Source organism: Platichthys flesus, chromosome 22 (genome assembly GCF_949316205.1).
Source record: "Platichthys flesus chromosome 22, fPlaFle2.1, whole genome shotgun sequence".
Classification (NCBI taxonomy): domain Eukaryota; kingdom Metazoa; phylum Chordata; class Actinopteri; order Pleuronectiformes; family Pleuronectidae; genus Platichthys; species Platichthys flesus.
The window spans coordinates 4164757-4184542 of record NC_084966.1 but is presented as its reverse complement, the minus strand read 5'-3'; the positions used below and the strand labels follow the sequence as shown (position 1 = coordinate 4184542).

General features: G+C 43.1%; 2 protein-coding genes across 4 annotated transcripts; both read left to right on the top strand.

The window, feature by feature from the left end:
- The first annotated feature begins 673 nt into the window (after positions 1-673).
- Positions 674-17895, top strand: LOC133933256 (poliovirus receptor homolog). 3 transcript variants are annotated; one of them, XM_062380223.1, is made up of 7 exons: positions 674-766; positions 9304-9599; positions 9808-10131; positions 10519-10848; positions 12152-12436; positions 12966-13067; positions 16545-17895. In XM_062380223.1, exons 2-7 carry the CDS (start codon positions 9530-9532, stop codon positions 16547-16549), a joined length of 1116 nt encoding a protein of 371 aa, XP_062236207.1. In that variant the 5' UTR covers positions 674-766; positions 9304-9529; the 3' UTR covers positions 16550-17895. The 3 variants fall into 3 exon arrangements, with proteins under 3 accessions (XP_062236207.1, XP_062236206.1, XP_062236208.1); XM_062380222.1 differs by lacking the exon at positions 674-766 and adding an exon at positions 7666-7799; XM_062380224.1 differs by lacking the exon at positions 674-766 and adding an exon at positions 7679-7799 and having other exon boundaries at positions 9307-9599.
- Positions 979-6485, top strand: LOC133933880 (OX-2 membrane glycoprotein-like). Its single transcript, XM_062381119.1, has 7 exons — positions 979-1101; positions 3490-3679; positions 4332-4670; positions 4828-5130; positions 6058-6096; positions 6185-6353; positions 6446-6485. The coding sequence occupies exons 2-7, from the start codon at positions 3625-3627 to the stop codon at positions 6483-6485; spliced, it is 945 nt and encodes a 314-aa protein (XP_062237103.1). The 5' UTR covers positions 979-1101; positions 3490-3624.
- Positions 17896-19786: the final 1891 nt, after the last annotated feature.

Here is a 19786-nt window from a genome sequence, read left to right as displayed (position 1 = left end):
AGTGATTAGATTCTCAGCATTTTTATTGTGTTGTTTTGGTGGTGTAAGGGTTTACGTGTGTTTTTTTATTGACTAAAATCTAGATAGTTTCTGTTCCTTTTTTACATTTGTCATTGTGCATTTATTTTTTAATATTCAAGGTTCTTAGTAGAGCTATAGTGCTATACAAGAAGAGAGAGTGGAGTCAGCCGAGGTCTTACTTGATACTTGATACGTGTCAATTTCATATTGTTCTTGGAAGTTTGTGGATGCTCATTTTATATTGTTAAAACGAGTCATTCTTTTTTTTTAAAGACATAATGTTGAACTGCGCCTTGTTCACTTACAGTAGTTCTAAATACAGAGGGGAGAGGGATATTTATATATTGTGGCTGATGTTTTTCTGGTTATTTTGTTTAAGTTGATGTTTCCCCACTTTTGTTTGCACTATTGTGTTTTTTCTACATTTGATACAAAATAAATATCAACATTATACGAACTTGTGTTGTTTCAATTGATATAAGACCCAGATAATGGAATAATGGTTTCTTCCTTATTTATTAATGAGTGTGTTCCAAACAAGGCCAGTAGAGGTCACTGTCTCCTCAGGCTTCATGTCTGAGGGGAGTTGAGGCGGTGTCAGAGACTCTACAGTAAAATCCTTCAGCCGGACCACGATGTCGCTCAGTCGTTTAAAAGTAGGAAACATGGATTGTTCTGCACCACTTTGACAGAACCTGCAGAAGAGGCAGCTTCTCCAGTCTCTCAGCCAGTCCTCTGTCAGCGGGTTACAAATGTCTCAGGAGTGGTTTCTTACATATGTAAGATGACAATAGGTGGAAAAAGAGAGATAAAAATAACTTATTTTTAACTAGAACAGAATAATTTCCCTAGTTGGGATCAATAAAGTGCATCTCTCTCTCTCTCTCTCTCTCTCTCTCTCTCTCTCTCTCTCTCTCTCTCTCTCTCTCTCTCTCTCTCTCTCTCTCTCTCTGGTAACATCCCCTCTCACAGTTTACTTTCTCTTTCAAACTCGCAGGCAGAAGTAGAGCACACAGTCCAGTCTACAGCACTGATAGAAGATGTTGCACATTCTCATCTTTGGATGTGTGCAGTTTACAGGTAAGTGACACCATCTACCAGAGGTGTGGACTCGAGTCACATGACTTGGACTCGAGTCAGATTCGAGTCATGAATTTGATGACTTTAAACTCGACTTGACAAAATGTAAAGAGACTTGCAACTCGACTTGGACTTCAACATCAATGACTCGTGCCTTCACTTGGACTTGAGCCGTTTGACTTGATAAGACTTGCTCTTTTCCCCAAAACACAAAGATTCAAAAGTATGTTATTAAGGAGCGTTCTGTATCTTTCATCGTGTTTGTGTGCGTCTGTGTGTATGTGCAGCGCCGCCGCTCCCAAAACGCGCACTACGCGCTGTGCGTCGGGCACCAAGTCCTGAGGGGGCACCAAAAAAAAAGCAACTGAAAAATCATCATAGTTATAATAATTATGTAGCCGAGCGTTTGGTTGTATCATAGGTCCGGCTTCAGCCGACAAAGGACATGAGAGCAGGTCATGTGCTCGTGACAGCACACCCGTTTATTCTCCGTTCATTTTACAACTTCACTCATCACAGCACCCACTTCCTTTAAAACCCCCTTTCAAAATAAGAGTCACTACCAACAACCCACTTAAAACCGGAAATACAAATCAACCCTCAACAATAACGTCATTAAATAAATTAGCTTACAATTATAATGCCGATATTATTTCAGTATAGAAATATTAGGTACCTTTTAGACATGTATATCACAAAAAAGGCAGAACAAGAGATATATTTAAATTGCTCAAAAAAAGTTAAAGAAGATTGACTATTCTTGTTTGTACTTATTGATGATTATTTAACGTAATCATAGAGGAGTTATGCTTAGGGCACCAAAATGGCTCGCAGCGGCAATTGGTGGAATGATACTACGTCCCCATCGTGCACAAATGACTGACAGACTTTTGGCCAATGTGGTCTTTTGCAAATGCAATGCAGCATAGGGCCCTGACATATAAAAAGCACAACCCTGTTCATTGTTATGTTCAAGTATTTGTTATGTTTCTCACATGTACACACACACACAGACAATATGACGTGAGATAAACACAGGACAGGACAATGTTGTTAGCACTTTTGTACAAATAATTACAGTTGCACTTGTTTTTCAAATGTGTTCATTCTGTAGGAGTGGTTAAAATGAAGAATATTCTTGCAAAATATGAGTTAAATGTTAAAAATGACTGGTTAATAGTGCAATAGGGAAGTGCAATGTTGGCACAATTTTTTTTCTGTAATTTCAATTGCACTTGTTTTAATAAATAAATACAGATTTTAAAAGCATACATGATCTGTGTAAATATATTATTACTCAGTGATCAAAAGGACTCGAAAAGACTCTAAACTCAAACTGCAGGACTTGGACTTGACTTGAGACTTGTCAGTCTTGACTTTGGACTTGACTCTGGACTTGCCTGTCTTGACTTGGGACTTGACTCGGGACTTGAGGGCAAAGACTTGAGACTTACTTGGGACTTGCAAAAAAATTACTTGGTCCCACCTCTGCCATCTACATCCTCTGTAGTATTACAGGACAGATGTGCTCTTTGTTTAACGTCATTTTTTTTTCTTCTAATGTGACTACTGCACTGGAAATCAAAGCTAATGTATTACTGAACTGTATGATGAATGAAAAGCCTATTTACATATACACAACTTTTATTTGGTAGAAGAGAGGGCAAAATGGCTCTTTTGACAGTAAAGGTTTCCGACCCCTGGGCTCGTGGTAAGAAACGCCGATCCGACTGCCTTCACCATAGGTCGTAATTTTACTGAAACTAGCTAGAGCTTTTACTTCCTGGAAAGCTAACGCCCCTGGAGCCTGCAGTCACCACACCTCCTGCCACCGGAGCTAAATAACAAACATTATAATTAAAGTTATCGTGAAGGAACAAATATTTGATAGCAGTTGCAGAGGGGATCATTGTTAGAGACGCACTGTACTCTGCAGGTAGAGCCATAAGAGCACCTACCAGCTGAAAGAGAGAAGCTTTGAAGTTGAGCTGCTCCCTTTGAGTTAATGCGGCCAATGTGAGAATGCTTGTGTTGTGGACGAATCATTTTGTGTTTTTGTATCTACTTTATTTAGTTCTCACGGCATACTTAACAGCAAATAAACCCCAGTAAAGGAACAGAACGCCTAGTGTTCATCTGTAAACTTGAGGGAGTCACAAGTGTACCCCCCCCCTTTTTTTTATAAACTTTATTCATTCATAAATTAGCCAAACAACACAAAGCACAGATGGACATACATCACAAAGAAATCTAAATAAACAGATTTACAATGTGTGTGTGTGTGTGTGTGTGTGTCGGCGTGTATAGTGTCGAGTGTTTTCAGTTACCCTAACACCTTTTTATTTACTCGTATGATTTATATTGTCGATCACTGCACTTCACACACAGGCACTTTGTGGAAATAACCAGTCTGCAACCGAGTTTGCAACCGACCAGTAACACATGGATCCAGCTGTTTCAGTTGTGGCAGGTGGGGAATTAGCCATGATGAACTGTAAAATCCAGACCTAGTGTGAAACAGAGATGATTCAACCTGAAGTCACACGTGTCCTCTTTGTGTTTGGACTCTTCCAGAAAGGTGAGAACACTGATTATAACTTTAATTTACCTGAATGTAATTTATTTTTCTTAATCTGAAAAGACATAGGTGCGCCAGAATACCTTTGCCCTAGTTTTTAATATGTACAAACCTTCACTGAATCCTGAAGACTTGGAAGCAGTCTGTGAGCACGTGCACTCAGTTTCCAAATCAAGTTGAAATCTAACCTCAAAATGTTCACCTGATTAACACAAGACAGGAAGATGCAGACAATAAAAAATTCAAATAATATTCCAATATATTAAACAAAACAATTCTATGCCATATGATCTACATCATTAGAACCAGGTGGTATGATAAGCAGGTGAAGAGCACACATACATGCACATGGTGTTGTTTCAGTGCCTCATACAGAACAAGACAAAAGACCATTTACATAGAATAAAAACTATCAATCCATGCAGCAGTGGCTGAGATGCAGTCATTCAAAAACAACGTATTCTACTAAATAGAGTAAATCTTTACAATTTAAAATATGTAACCACTGAGTAGAAGTTAAAAGTATTATGCAAAATAACTACTCTGAGAAGTACCATTAATTGAGAAAACTGCTTGAGTACATGTAACGTGTTTCTACCCACATGCTCTGTTGAAACCAAACATCTGGATGTGCAACTGTCCTCTCCTGTAGGTCTAACATCTGTAATCCATTCTGTGGAGACTGTGGAGGAGGCAGTGGGAGAAGATGCTCTCCTCAGCTGTCAGATCCTACAGTCTGAAAATGTGGAACATGTCACATGGCAGAAACAGACGCTAGATGGGGTGACCAATCTCGCCAGCTTCAACAATTTCTTTGGCTCCAGGGTGATGTCAGACTTCAGAGGTAAAGTGGAGGTGAAAGATGGTGGACTGCACAGCCGCTCCATAGTGATCAAGAACGTGACGGAGGAGGATGAAGGCTGCTACCTCTGCCTCTTCATCACCAAGCCTGCTGGAGCGCTCCCTGGCAGAACCTGCCTCAGGGTCTATGGTAAGAACCTGACTGAATAAACCTGTTGAACTCAACTTTGACTTTGTACTTTCTAGTATGAAATGGTAATAAGACTGTGACTTTACATTACATGGGTTGAATCAAGTAAAGAACACTAAAGTCATTTTACAGTCTGACACATTTCTTTTCTCTCCAGAGCTGCATGAACCCGTTCTACACGTCAGAGAATCAGATTCAACTGATGAGTTCCTGGTTTCCTGCTCCGCCACAGGACGACCTGCTCCAACCGTAACTCTCAGCGTCACACAGCAAGACTTCTACCTCTCACAGAACCAAACTGTGTTGATCAACACAAACGGTACATTCACTGTCACTGCCACAGCCGTGTTGGCAGGTTTCCATGACGCTGGCAGACTGGTTGGATGTGCCGTGCAGGTGCTCTCCTGTCGTAAAGAGGCGTTTGTGGAGATTCCTGACGTGAAAGTGACGCCTCCCAGTGGTGAGAAACACTTCTACAGTCACACATTCATAGACTGTAGGTGAACAGTACATGTGTGAAGACGCTCACTCATCATTTCAGTCTGTTGTGTAGAAACACTTCAGTTTCACAGAAACGAGTTTAATGCAAGCACAGCATCAAACCCTCTGCAAACAAGTTTTACAGTTTGTACAGTTAATTTTCTACATGCTGCAATAATTTTATAGTGTTTATTTTGTTTTTTTCCTTTTGTAAAAATTACTTATGTAGGAAGACACAGCCATAGTTAACCAGGGTTGGAATAAAAATAAATAAAAGATCAGTTAAATGCCCATTTGACCACAGTTGATATGGTTCCTTGGGGTTTTAATGAAATGTCTGTTACATATTTTGGTCAAAATACCACAAGGATCATTTAAAACAGCACCTTTTTACCCTGTCTGAAACAGCTCTCCTCAGATTGACCTGTTGACCTTAGCTCACGAGCTAACGCTAGCCGGGGAGCCGGAGGAGCGCGTTAGCTCGCGTTACCTCGCAAGCTAATGGGAGCTAGGCTGTCTCTCCCCGGAGCCGGTGAGATGATGGTTGGGGTTGGTCCAAGGCCATGTAGCGAGACTCCCTACATGGGCATGGTGTGACTATTATGTATTTTTCGCTCGTAATCCCATTCGACGCACTCTAGTGTATTGTTTTGGACATAGAGGAACCACAACAAATCGCGGGAGTTGGTTTTGAGTGTTTGGGACGGTAGACATGCCAGATACCCAAATTAACCTGTAGAAGCACTACAAAAGTGGGATTTTCATAATATGTCCCCTTTAACGGTTTTCTGCGCCTTCTTCGAACCGTGACCTCGAAACCGAGGTACGTACAGAAACCGTTGTGGAGCGTCACTCCCTTCATTGACTGATAATTACTGAAGGATTCTGATGTTTTTCTTTGTCCCAGGTTTGGATGAGGGATCTGGATCTGCTGGCAGAAGCTTCAGTAAGTTAACGTTCACAAGTCTCTCATTTGACCTGTTGACCAGTCGTTGAGTGTAAGATATGAACAATTCTTCCATTTTGTCTCACAGTCAGGACGTGGATTGTGGTAGTGACCTGCCTTTGTGCTGCTTCAGTCTTAGCTGTCCTGATAATACGAAAACTAAGCAGCAGGTACGTCTTTCAACATGAATCTGTTATAACTGAAGAGACGATAGAGACGCTTTGGCTTTGGCTTCACTTTTGGATTGTCGTCATGTCGTCATATCGTCCATCTTTATATTCGTCTCTATCCTTTCTGTTAGAGTCTATGAGCGTTAATATTCAGCTTTAACTGTTCTTACATCCTTCAGTCCGTCACACAGAGGCCAGGAGATGATTGAGGTTCCTTAAACTGCAGACGCTGATACGTGAGTCACTCTTCATATACTGGTCTTCACACTTTATTTAAACCTGCCTGACCTTCACCAGTGTGGATGATTTGTTAATGCAATAGAAGCTGAGTAATGAAATATTTTGTTTTATTTTTAGGGCCCAAGAAGCTTTGTCCCCACCAGTGGAGAGTTCGGTCAGAAAACGGACACCTCCTTCAGAAGATAGACAGAACGTAGATAGGACCTGAGTCGCCTTCAAAAGTCAGAAGTCTTCAATCTGACCAGTAGGTGAAACTCAGGTCTCCACTGAAAGTTCAATGTTGTCAACTGTAGACGGAGTTTCTTCATCCAGAGATATTTCAATTTCCTTTTATATTTTCATGTTCCATCTATTGCCTGTTAGAAGTTTGTTCGACCCTCTACTCTAAAGTCTGTTTTGACTCCAGACTTTCTTCAGACTTTAGGGGGCAAAAAAATGTGTCTGTTTCAGAGGCGCACTGAACTTCAAAGATCCTCCAAACGTGTTCAACAACTACAATGAGTCACATGACGAGGTTGACTAAACGTGTTTGACTTTGTGTGTTACTGTTGTAAAGAGCAGTAGTGTAGTGATTAGGTTCTCATCATTTTTAGTGTGTTGTTCTGGTGGTGTAAGGGTTTAGATATGTTTTTTATTTACTGATATCTAGATTGACGTGATTTTATTTTGCAATATTCTTGGTTTTTCGTATGGATAGGGTGCGATACAAGAAAAGAGAGTGGAGTGAGCCGAGGAAGTTTTTGGCTGTTTATTTTAAATTGTTAAAACGAGTCATTCTTATTTGAGAGTGACAAATAAGAATGACTAAGAACATGCCTTGTTTATTTACAGTAGTTTTAAATACAGAGGGGAGAGGGATATTTATATATTGTGGCTGGTGTTTTTCTGGTTATTTTGTTTAAGTTGATGTTTCCCCACTTTTGTTTGCACTATTGTGTTGTTTTCTGAAAGAGTGTCTGTATTTTTTCTACATTTGATAAAAAATAAATATCAACATTATAAGAACTTGTGTTGTTTCAATTGATATAAGACCCAGATAATGGAATAATGGTTTCTTCCTTATTTATTAATGAGTGTGTTCCAAACAAGGCCAGTAGGGGTCACTGTCTCCTCAGGCTTCATGTGTGAGGGGAGTTGAGGCGGTGTCAGAGACTCTTCAGTACAATCCTTCAGCCGGACCACGATGTCGCTCAGTTGTTTAAAAGTAGGAAACATGGATTGTTCTGCTCCACTTTGACAGAAGCTGCAGCACAGGCAGCTTCTCCAGTCTCTCAGCCAGTCCTCTGTCAGCGGGTGAGTTTCATTTCACGACAGGAAAGTTTACTTTCTCTCAATGTTTTGAGTTTTCAGCCTCTAATGTATGAATTTATACTTGATCCATGAGTGTCAACGCTTTTATGGTGACTACAATCTATGAGAGGAGGTTGTTTAAATATATATATATGGCTTCTGAGCTGGAAATATCATTTAACTGTTTCATAATATGTTTTGTTTCCTCTAAAATGAATTAAACTTCCTTTAAATTACCAAATATTTCACTGAACTGAACTGAACTTATATAACATAAATAAAATTGCCACAACCTATTTTTCTTGTGGCAGCTGTTTGGTAAATTAATGTTTCATATTGATTTTGTATTTATTTTGTGCCTAATTATGATTATTTTCTATGTTAGATCTGACAAGACGATTTACAATGCATGAAATTGTTCTTGAAAATATGTAAAAATAAGTTTTGGCCCTTCTGTTAAATAAGGGAAAGCTTTTCATCTCCATCTACATCTTGGCTTTTTGCTGTGGTGTAAACGTGGTGGTGCACATGTGTATTTCGAGCAGATGTTTAGCAGTGAAGCTGTCAGGTGATTGATGAATGGATCAGATTTCTTGAAGCCAGTGTAGCAGCCCTCTGTCTGACATCTGTGGTATTATAGTGGAAAAGCCTTTTAAGTGCTGCCCAACAGAAGAAGGCTTCCACGATTGAAGCCAGATGCTTGGTGCTGTAAAAAGAGCAGAGTAACACCCAGAAACCCTGGACCTGGTCTGGACCTGGTCTTGATCTGGTCCTGTTGTGGTCTCGGTGGGTCCAGTCCCCTTCACGGTCTGGTTTTAGCGCGAAACCTGCAGTTTCCATGTTGTCCTGGTCAGAGCTGATCGGATCCCAGTGTTTTTTTGCAGTAGCATCTTTCTTGATGTTTATAGCCACAGGCTTCAGCTTGTGTTTGCTCTCATTACACCCACACACACTCACTCAAGCTGTGATCCACCTTAATGACTAACATCCCGTCTCCTGGCCGTTCTACTGGGTCTCAGGTACCTGTGAGGAAATCACTGGTTGTTTTGGAATCTAGACTTCCCAGCAGCAGCTTGTTTTGCTGCCGGATGATTATGGGTTTATTACACAGGCTGTGGATCAAACTCTTAAAATCTCCCGTGATGCCCCAGGTAATGTTTCCTGAATCAGCAGCTGCCGTTGCTCATGCGCTTACACGTTGTATTTCCAAGGACACACAACATTTAAAAAGGAAGATAAAAAATATGAAGTTTTCTTGCATTGAATCATATTTGAGCGACTTTTCAAAATCCTTTTCCAGAGGATTCCTCAGTGTCATCAGATATTGATGTCAAAGTCTATGTAGATTATCAGGTAGCAGTCTTTTTCTGGCTGTTCAGATACTTTAGAATAACAGACAGATATCAGTATCAGAAATAAACCTTTTACTTATTCACATGTTTGTGTTTTAAAGAGTGGGATGTTGTGGTGCTGGTGTGATTCTCTGGCTTCTTGTTTCCGCTTGCAGCAGATCCAACGAGATGCAGCGACAACTGTGGTGACCAGCAAACGCTCAACAGGTCCCAGCACTCGACAGTTGACCCATCTCGGCCTCCTGTGTCACAGCTCCGCCGGTTCACCGTCCAAACGTGGCCTCGGGCTGTTTCATGTTGAGGTTTCACACCGAGGTTTGAAGCTGTGGAAGCTCCCGGACGGGGTTTCAGCCTGGATGTGAGATCCGGCCTCGGTGTGCGATGAGAGGACCGGCGCTCCCTGTGTGTCTGCTGCTCTGCCTCGTAGGAACAGCTGTTCTCGGGACTCGTGGTGCGTCCCTTTGACGATTTGTCTCCAAAGAGTTGAAGATGGATGGGTGGGAAAGAAAGGAATGGAAGGATAAGATGGATGGAGAGATAGCTGATGGTTGGATAGATAAGCTGGCTGGATAGAAGGATAGGATAAGATTGATGGTTGGATGGATGGATAGATTGTTATACACTATTGTTCACAAACTTTGGTTCCTCATGTTCCTCAGGTGATGTCACAGCCCCCTCCACCCTGACTGCAGGGGCCGGCCTCCCCCTCCTGCTCAGCTGCAACATCACCACGGCGGCCGGCAACACCGTCAAGCAGGTCCGATGGCTCAACGAGCACGGCAAGAGCCTCCTGGCCTACCAGCCACTTGTGCCAGTGGTCATCAGCCACCGGGATCCCAGGGTGCAGCTCACCGGGCACCCCGACCACGGCAGCTCCATCACCATCACGAGGGTGAGGTCCGATGACGACGGATGCTACCGCTGCATCTTTGACGTTTACCCCAAAGGTTCGGAAGAGGCCCGGACATGCGTCACCGTCACTGGTGAGTTTCGGAGGCCTTTGAGTGATTACTCTCTTGAACTGGCCACAGAATGGGATTCAGGCTTTGGCTCAGATTCATATTTGAAGATGATAAATTGGTTTCTACGCCGGGATTTTTAGTAAATGATCTTATCTTCGAGGCCGCAGCTCCCAAATGACCCCTGAACTTTTGTTCTTCTCATCCATGAAGACACATCCTTTTGGAAATCTGTTTATTTGTAGAAGTCACATGACCTTTGTGCAGCTCACAGAAGTTCACATGGAGGACGCCCCACCCCCAATCTGCTGACCTCCCTGTTGTTACCATTAATTACATTTTATTGCTCCCTGGCTCTTTCTTGTTAAAACCCTGTCAGGATTTCATACTCCTGGATTCCCTCTGCCCCAGGTAAAGTGCAGCTGGAGGGCAACAAGACGGCCACGAGCGGAACCGCCGTCACCCTCTCCTGCCGGTACAGCCTCTCCGAGAGGGTGCACCAGGTGCTGTGGAGGAAGACGGCCGAGCAGGGCGACACCACCTCCGTGGCCGCCTATAGCAAGCAGGGCCACCACAGCGTGGAGGAGCAGTTCAAGGGTCGGGTCAGCCTGAGCCGAACTCTGAATGGCACCCGGCTGACCATCCAGCCGGTCAGGACGGAGGACGAGGCCTGCTACACCTGCGAGTTCCACACGTTCCCCGACAGCAGCAGAAGCGCCACGGCCTGCCTCTCTGTTTATGGTGAGTGTGGTGACGGGGGAGTGTAACTGTTGTGAGTTGCAATAATTATTTTGGCATGAAAGGCTTAAACATAGAAATTATGAAAAAACATGTTATTGTGCACAAATGTAAAGGTTTGGTGTAGATGTGGGGTCACACCTTGGTTTATTCCGGGTACAATGGTGGAATCAAAAAACATGATGTTTTGATTATATCCTTTAAAAACCACAAACAGTAGCTCAAGAAAACCAGAGCTATAATTAAGTCTCGTAATCATTGGGAATCATTTCTATGTGCACGTTCTGGAACATCACACCATGACTGAATCACACGTTTTAGTTTCCGGCACCAGGATCGGCCCTCATCATTAAAAGCTCATTAAAGAGCTGACATCTTTAATTATGTTGAATGGCTCTGACCTTTCACCCTGAGATGCTTGACAGATCAATAGGCCATTGATTTTGAATAAGCTATTGCTGAATTCCCGATGTTTAAGGCACTGGGTTCTCAGTTGGGTTTGTTACAAATCAGTATCCTGTTGGCTGAGAGGAAATCTGTGTGTTTGTGGATGTGTGTTTGTGTGTGTGTGTGTGTGTGTGTGTGTTTGTGTGTGTGTGTGTGTGTGCACGCGCTCACATGCATCCAAGATATAGCTCAGGAAAGGGAAGTGTGTGTATAAACAAACCAAAAGCCGCCCTGAGGTGAGAGTTGCTGCAGCCGGCCTTTAAACTACTGTGCTGACCTGCTATGGCGACGGCGCCCCACCCCCCCCCCCCCCGCGTCCTCTCTTGCCTGTCACCGTGCCAGAGAGACCAGAGGTGTGACTTTAGGAGCTAACATTCCAGAAGTGTGTGTAGTTGTTGAACTTTCTCTATATGTGTGATAGTGTCGACAGAGGGAGGGGTGTCACTGAGGGGAATGGGGTGATTTAATTTGGGTGTAAGCCCAGGGGATGAGTGGTTCACTGTTTCGCTAGACACAATGCCTCAGTGTGTGTTTGTCTGTGTGTGTGTGGATGTGTGTGTGTGTCCTTTCTCTGCTGGACCAGCTTTTCATTTGTCTAAACTGAGGCAGCCAAAGATCCGGGCACACAGACACACAGTCGGTTAAAGCTGCTCCGCTGCTCTTCTGTCTGGGTTTTGTTTCTAGGACGACTTGTGCCATTGTGTCCTCGGGGAGGGAGAGAGTGACAGACTGTGTCTCTCCATCACCATCACGACAGCAGAGGGACAAATCTCTCTCTGTCGTCTGAGTCTGTCAATCAAAGCCCCTCGTTTCACTTATCATATAAACATAGTCAAGTATCAATTCTCTTCCTCTCCAGTTTTACCCAAACCAGAGGTGACCAAGGTGACCTCGTCATCAGGGGTCACAGAGGCCAACTGCACCGCCCAGTCCCGCCCACCAGCAGATATTAAGTGGGACATCGGAGGGGACAACCGGACACTTGGACCGCCCGTTCTGTCCGTCTTCGACCAGGGCGACGGCACGACGATAGTGACGAGCACGCTTCTCTTCCAGTCAGGGCTGATCAGTGAGCGCTCGGTCCAGTGCACCGTGCACCACCCGGGTCTGAAGACGCCCCTGACGGTGCCTCTCACCACAAAGGGTGAGGAAGTCATCATGAATCATGGGAGTATCTTAGATATCCATTAGCCACACTGATAAAGGGTTTGGGGGGGTTTTCCTTGAGAAGGAGGGCACACACCAAATGCCCATGAATCCAATCTGCTCCAAACGTTAATGGGTTCTTCCTCCCACTAGGTTTCGAGGTAAAAAACACAATTCCCAGGGTTTTGGTTTAAAATCTAAATATGTATCACCGACATGTGTAGTCTAAACATTTTGTAATGTTTAGTTATTGCACAAGAAAAAGACCAGCTGCAAAAAATACATCGTTACCAAAATACTTTTACTACGGCTCGGCGTAAACACAGCCTTTGTTTTCTCCATGTGCATAATTGCAGCTATTTTCGTTGTGGGGTAATTATGGCGGCTTTGATGGGCTCCTCACTCCTGTAATGTTGTCGTGTACGGGAAGGATTATTCTCTTAGAGAAGTGTTCTTTTTCGACCATGTTTGTCCCAGATGTGACACGTGTTCTCTGGAGCCTGATGGTGTGTGTTTGTGCGTTGTAGTGAGTCCGGTCGTGGTGATCCTCCTCTCGGTGTGCGGCGTGGCGGCCGTCCTCCTCCTCTGCCTGTGTGTGTGTCTCTGCAAGTGCTTGATCTGCACAGACGGTGAGTACGAACACATCGACTCCACCACCATTCACAACATGGATCTTCTGTTCCTGGCCACATATGTTAACATGTAACAACAATAGAAAACCCAGGTCATGCCTCTCTGGTGGTTTTCCAGAGGTGTTTGGTCAGGGAGATAACTCCTGTTATGATGTAAGTGAAGGCGGATTTCCCACTATTGGAATGGAGCAAAAACATGGAGTATATTTTTAAGATTAAACTCTTTTCTTCACTACAGGGACACAAAGCATTCCCCTGTTATTCAGTGGTTTCTTTCTTGCAGCCTGTTGTGGAGGCCAAGTTTTAAGTGGCTCTTGTCATCGCAGTGATTATGATGAAGTGTTTTCTCATGGCTTCATGAACAGAAAGCATCCTGGGACTTTTAAACATGTTTCCTGCTCAAAGCTGCCGCTATTATTCATATTTTTAGATTAACAATGGTTCACGTGACAGAGGAAATAGCTCACGCAGAATTATCCGTCGACGCTGCAGCTCCCTTCGTCTCTACAGAGATTTTCAGCTCATTGTTTTACGGCCTTCAACTTTACTGTGTTCTGGTCGGTCTTGGTCTCAATGGGAAAGAAAAATCGTGTTTAAAAAACCTTCGGACAGCTGCAAAGTTTGGTGTGGAAGAGTTCAAAGTTAGCGACTAGGTGGTGAACAAAGTTGAGCATTAAGGAGCCAGATACTTTCCACTAGGAGGTGTAAGAATGTTCCTGTGGCTTTAATGAAAAAATCAATAAGATAAGAATTTTCTGAAAGAATAATAATCGTATGAGAAAACAAATAATGTGAAGATGCTCAAAGTGAGAGCGGACAAATCCCAGGATGTGAAATGCCTCCAGTTGTAACACACTGATAAGGTCAAGTCGCAGCCGCTCTCCACACAGAGGTGGATGCTCACTCATGTGACATCAAAGCTCCCAGACGCCTTTCCTCACAATCTTCTCAAGGTGTCACGGAAATAGCGATGGCGGCCAGTGGAATAACGTGGCGCGTGGACCTCTGCCCACTTCCCCCTTATCATAAATTTTCCAGTCCACCGACGAGAAGCAGGGAAAAGCCAGAGTTATCGGGGCGGTGACGGAAAGTTTGGCCGAGCGCTCTGCCAACGCTGGGCCGTAAAGGAAGAAAAACAAAGGTGGGCGCTGATGTGTCAAGGTTAGGACGGTCCCACGGCTGCTCTGGATTCGACAACGTAGAGTCAAGCCTTCATTTGTAGGAACTGTTGTCCCAGCGATAACGTCTATATTTTATATTTCATCCCTCTAGGACCTTTTTCCTTTATAGACTCAAATGCCTCAAATCCTGATTAACGAGTTTCCTTTTTCCCTTCGGCTCCTCCGCGCCCTTGTTTTCTTGAGCGATAAGAAAGCCAACGGTCACAGACTCACATTTTTCCCGATGACATCCCTCGTCCCTGTTTTCCTGATCGCGTCAAAGCTCCAAAAACAGCTTTCTCCCACATGGGCTGCACACAACAAAGGCCTCAATCATGCTTGTGTCCCCCCCCCCCTCCCCCCGCACATCTCTTACTCATGAGACTGTCGCGGGCAGTCTTGACCAGTTTTGCACGTGATTGATGGTGTTGTGTGGGACCAGAGCTTGCTCAAGTATCTGTGGTCAGAGGAGACAGACGCATCGCTGCGAAAATAGATTTTTCTCTCAGGAAATAAGGCTCCGGTTTTCTTGAGACTTTCCTCGTCGTCTGAAAGTCTTTGCTCAAGTTCTTTCTGTTTCCATCTCGCCGAGTCCTGAGCTGAATAACAAGTGGTTGTGCCGATTGTCTGGAGTTAGCAGCCGGAAGAAAAGACCTTCTCTCTCGGGCTAATCCTCCGCATTACGGGATCTGGGAGATGGGAGCAGTGACGAGGAGGAGCCGGGGTTCAAAGTTGAATGCAACACCCCCCCCCCCCCCACACACACACACAAACTCACACTTTACTGTAAAGACACACACATACTTCCCATATTTCCACAAAGGCTTCTACTGTGATGTGATTCAGATTGAGGGGAAAGAGAGACGCAGCTGTGATGCCTCCTTTGGGTTATTTGACCTCATTCATTCTGTAGTTTCTTTTAAAGGAATAAAGTGCAATAACTTTTTATTATAATGTCCATACTGGCATTATCCTAAACGCTTCCAACAATGATCCAACACAGAGAAATCCCCAATTTTATTCAAAATGACAGGACGTTTAATTTTTCCCTTTTATTTGCTTCACCCGTGGCGTTTTACTCATATATCCTGAAATCGATTTAATATTAATAAAACAATATGTGTGTGTGGGGGTGTGTGTGATCAGATACTATAAGATGTATCTGGTGTGTTTCTGTTAAACACTCTTGCTCAGACTAAGATTGTGAAAATCTGAAATCCTCAAACTGAGAGTAAGAAAGTAAAACCAAAGCATGTCTGAGACGCTCAGCTCCAGAGAAGCCCACAGCCAGTGGCCCGACCAGTTGTGATGTCTGCGGCCAGAAGTCAAACCAGTAGCCGCCCACAAAATAGCTTTGGTGGTTTTCCTCTGAGCAGGTGGGGGCGTAATTCAGCCTCCGCCTGCCTCACTCCCAGTTTGGGAAGCAGCGCCCAAAGGCCTGAGGTTCTTCCAGTAAAATACCACTGGAGTATTTGTGTCTATGATCTTTGGCGTGGCCGGATGGAGATGTCCAGACTGCAAGGTGCTGCGTTGGCACAGCTATAGGGGCTGAGGGTGGGGTGGGTGGGGGGAGCTGACATCAGATGAAAACCTTTTAATCATGAAAGCAAATGTTTTGCATGGCACCTTTCAACCCGTCGCTCCACAGGAAGTGCTGAGGGAGGCCAAGCATCCGGTCCGGCACACACACACACACGGTGGATAACACTGACTGCTCCGTGGAGATTAGAGGGAGGAGAACCGAGGAGAAGGTGACACCTGCTGGTCACTGATCTCCAGGCTCTGCTCACAGGTCTCTCCTGCTCTAATTGGCTTGTAGGCTGCATGTGTCCACTCAGCAATAACTCGTCAGACCACCTCTGAATAACTCCCACTGCTCCCACATGTGCATGGAGGTGTGACAGACTCTTAATCCCAGCCGCAGAATTCCTTCTTTACGATGGTGTACATGTGGTGTATTCAGATCTGAGCAGGGCGTTGTGGGTTCCTGTGTCTTTAAACTATTCTAAAAACCTTAGTTACTCTTGAATAAAAGTTTGATTGATGATCGTATCGTAAAAGACACACATGTATCAGCTCAAGAGAAGAATTGATTTGCTACACGTACCCAAACAGGATCAGAGGCTTTCATCACCTAATGAGCGATTTACACAAAGTGCTTGTTCTTTTACTGATGAAATCTCAGCTGTGAAAGCATTCCAGACCGAACAGTTCCCGGTGGAACTGTTCGGTCTGGTTCGGCCCGGTTTGTCCCCTGGGACAAACCGGGCCTGGCTGACCAACTATCTCCCCACCCCCCCCTCTTTCTGTCCAGACTGATTTGGACCGCTCCTTTGATGAGGGTCCAGCCGAGCTCGGAGTCTGATCTATCTGCTCAGCACCGTGCCACAGGACGGGAGCAGAGCGTTCCACGGAGCCGGGGCCGACGCTGCTGACTCACTGGTAGACTCAAAGTAAACAGAACTAAAACCACCTTATTTAACAATATAGATTTTACACTTACAGCCTTAACTATCGATGTAATCACTGTGATCAGAGAAGAGTTTGTGGATGTGTCTTCTGCCATCACATTGGGGTCAGATCAATTCTCCTGTGTTGAATAGAGTGATATGTTATATATTTTTTTACATATAGATTGTGTATAAATAGCTTTTTGATTTGCTTCTGCTCTGCTGTTTGAAGTATTCTGACTGAAATAGGGATATATTCTAAATACTCTCCTACAACAGCTGCCTCATGTCTCCTTCAATATAAAAGTTTATTAAACTGCAAAAGACTTCAGCACAGTAAAAAAATAAGCAAGTAACTGATTTTAATATTTTTCAGGACAGGTTAAGCTGTTTAAATAGTCAAGTTTATTTATATAGCAAGTTTAAAAACAACAATTCAAAATAAAACAATAATGTAAAAACAGAATATATAGAAACTGCATTAAAACATAACACATCTTGTGAGTTACAGGAAGTACAAAACAAACCAGTATAGCTGCAGTTAAAGTGTGTGTGTGTGTGAGACTGACTCACTACTGTGCGGACTAGCTGTGAATCACTGTTTGCACGTGTGTGAGAAAGTAACACATGGCGAGTGTTTGTGTGTGTTTTAAAAGTTTGTGTGTGTGTTTCTTTGCATCATTGTACAGTTCTTCCTGACTGAGTCGAACCATACACTGAAAAAATACTTCTCCAGATACGTTTTTCCAAAATTAAAGTCAGAAATTGTGTTGATGTAACTTTGTCGCACAAACTTGAAGAATTGGTTTGTTACCAATGGATGTCGTTTTTTAAGTTGGTCAACAACAGTTTTTTTCTGTGTAACAAGAACAAGTTTTGGTTTTGCAGGAAATGTTAATGTACCGGAACTTTGTGGACACTCGTATTCTTCTAATAATCAAACAGCTCTTGGATGTTTACACATAATCTACTTTCACACTGAAGTCAATGATCTGTAAAGTTCATTAAGGGTTAAATCTGATAAATAGGGTTGTTACAAAAAGAATAAAGCTGCTGTAAATATGATTTTTTCCCACGTTTCCTTTGGTTTATATTTCTGTCTTCGTTGTCGTTATAGTTTTTTGGCAGTATTCACTTTCTCTGTACCTGTAAGAATCGATTAAAGAGCAGATTAGAACGATTTGGAACAAATAAAATAAAAAAACTGAGACTTCATCCGCTTCTGTTTCTGCTGGTTATTGTTTTTCATCATCTGTGTTCATGAGATTAGATCAGAATTATGAGTTAGTTAGTTTCTCATCATTATGACTTAGAGAACTTCTTAAAACCAAGTGGCAGATCCGAGCCATAATAATAATATCAGATGTTTCTTGTAGACCTCACGACTAGGTGAAGGTGTGTATTGAGGGTGTTGGTTGTGAAGAATAACCTCAACACAAAATAACACAACAGGAAACTCATTTCCTCCGCAGCCCACGCAAGTGACTTTACTCTCAAACCCTCGAGGGGCTTCACAGTTTCCTCGTGTCGTTTTGTGATCATCTCCCTTGAAATAAACCTTAAATTAACCAATTTCAGCTGTTGCTTCAAAAAGATGGTTAAAGTGTTTTTAATGATCCGGGCTATAATTTAAAAATCACAATTTGACGCCACTATTTGAACTCGACTCAGAGGTTAAAAACTCAATAAGTTGTCCAAAGTAATCACAGTATTTTGATACTGATTTTGATTTGATATTTTCAACATCTCTTTCCAAGTGTTAAGGATGAGATCTGTCACCTCATTCTTTTTGTCTTTTCTTCTTCTTTCCCCTCAAATGTGTTTAATCGTGTTTTGGAAAAGAACTCCTCAGTCTGACGTGGACGGTTCTGAAGTTCCTCCAAACGCCTCTCGTGTTCATTCTTGCTCACTTTGTTTGCACAGACCTCACAAAGGCAGGAAAAGGGCTCGTCGTTGCTTTGCTTTGGCGTCTGACTGACTTATATCGATTGTCATCTTCTTAAAGCAAATAATTTCACCATTAATAATAAAACAGAGGCTTATCTGGAGGCAACTCGGTGCCAACATTGACTTAACGAACAATAAAATCAGTCATGTTTATCGAGTCACCCCTCAAGGAATTTATTTATTCACCCTTTTAAGATTGTTAAAGGTTTTGCTCTTAAAACGGTTGAATCACCAAGATACGGAATCACCTGACCTGTCTAAAGTTCAGCATGCTGGCCTGTTTTTTCAACACTAGATGGCAGCCTTGTGTGAGTTTTTCCACTTGTCCAATTCGGCCTCAGTTCCAATATTTGTTCAATACTTGTTTACCTCCATTGCCTGAAATACAACAAAAATACAAATGTGTTAATAACTGTCGCCCCCCTGATGGAAAATAAAAGTTCTTGAGCTTCCTTGATAACAGCTCTGAAGGGGCGATGTGTCTCTACCTGCATGTGTCACATTGTGGTTGGTGGGCGATGCATGCATGGTTTGTGTTTTAAACGTGTGTGTGTGTGTGTGTGTGTGTGTGTGGCTGTGTTTGCCAGATTGTGCAAGCATTGCAGCTTTAGCACTGTTACAACCACAGAGGTATCACATCCCACAGGCCACACTCAGCCACTTACACATGCTGCAGCTCGCTTGTAGTCGTTTACACAGTCCGCAATCAAAGATATATAAATACATAACCAAGGTCACTGTGGTTGTTCTGCAGCAGAATCACACTCTGAAAGTAAAGGGGTCAACTATCATCATCATCATCATCATCATCATCATCATCATCCTCTTCATTGAGGAGGTTCCTGGTTTTCAAGGTGCTGAGGTTTTTCTGTCTCAACTAGAAAGTGTCGTTTCCTGGATTCAAGGTGGAAGGGGGATGATCATGTGACGCCTTCCCTTCCACCTGTGTCTCTGCTCTAAACTCCTGCAGGTAAAAGGTGAGGTCATTTTTACCACCTCATCAATGTTTTTGTAATGTTAAGCATGTGTGTGTTTTGTATATTTTTTGATAGCCCTCAATTTGCCCTGCCAAGATTTAAGTTGATATTTTAAATCAATATATGCTACAATGATACATTTTATTGTTGCCATTTGCTTATAAAATTATGTAGAGTTGAGA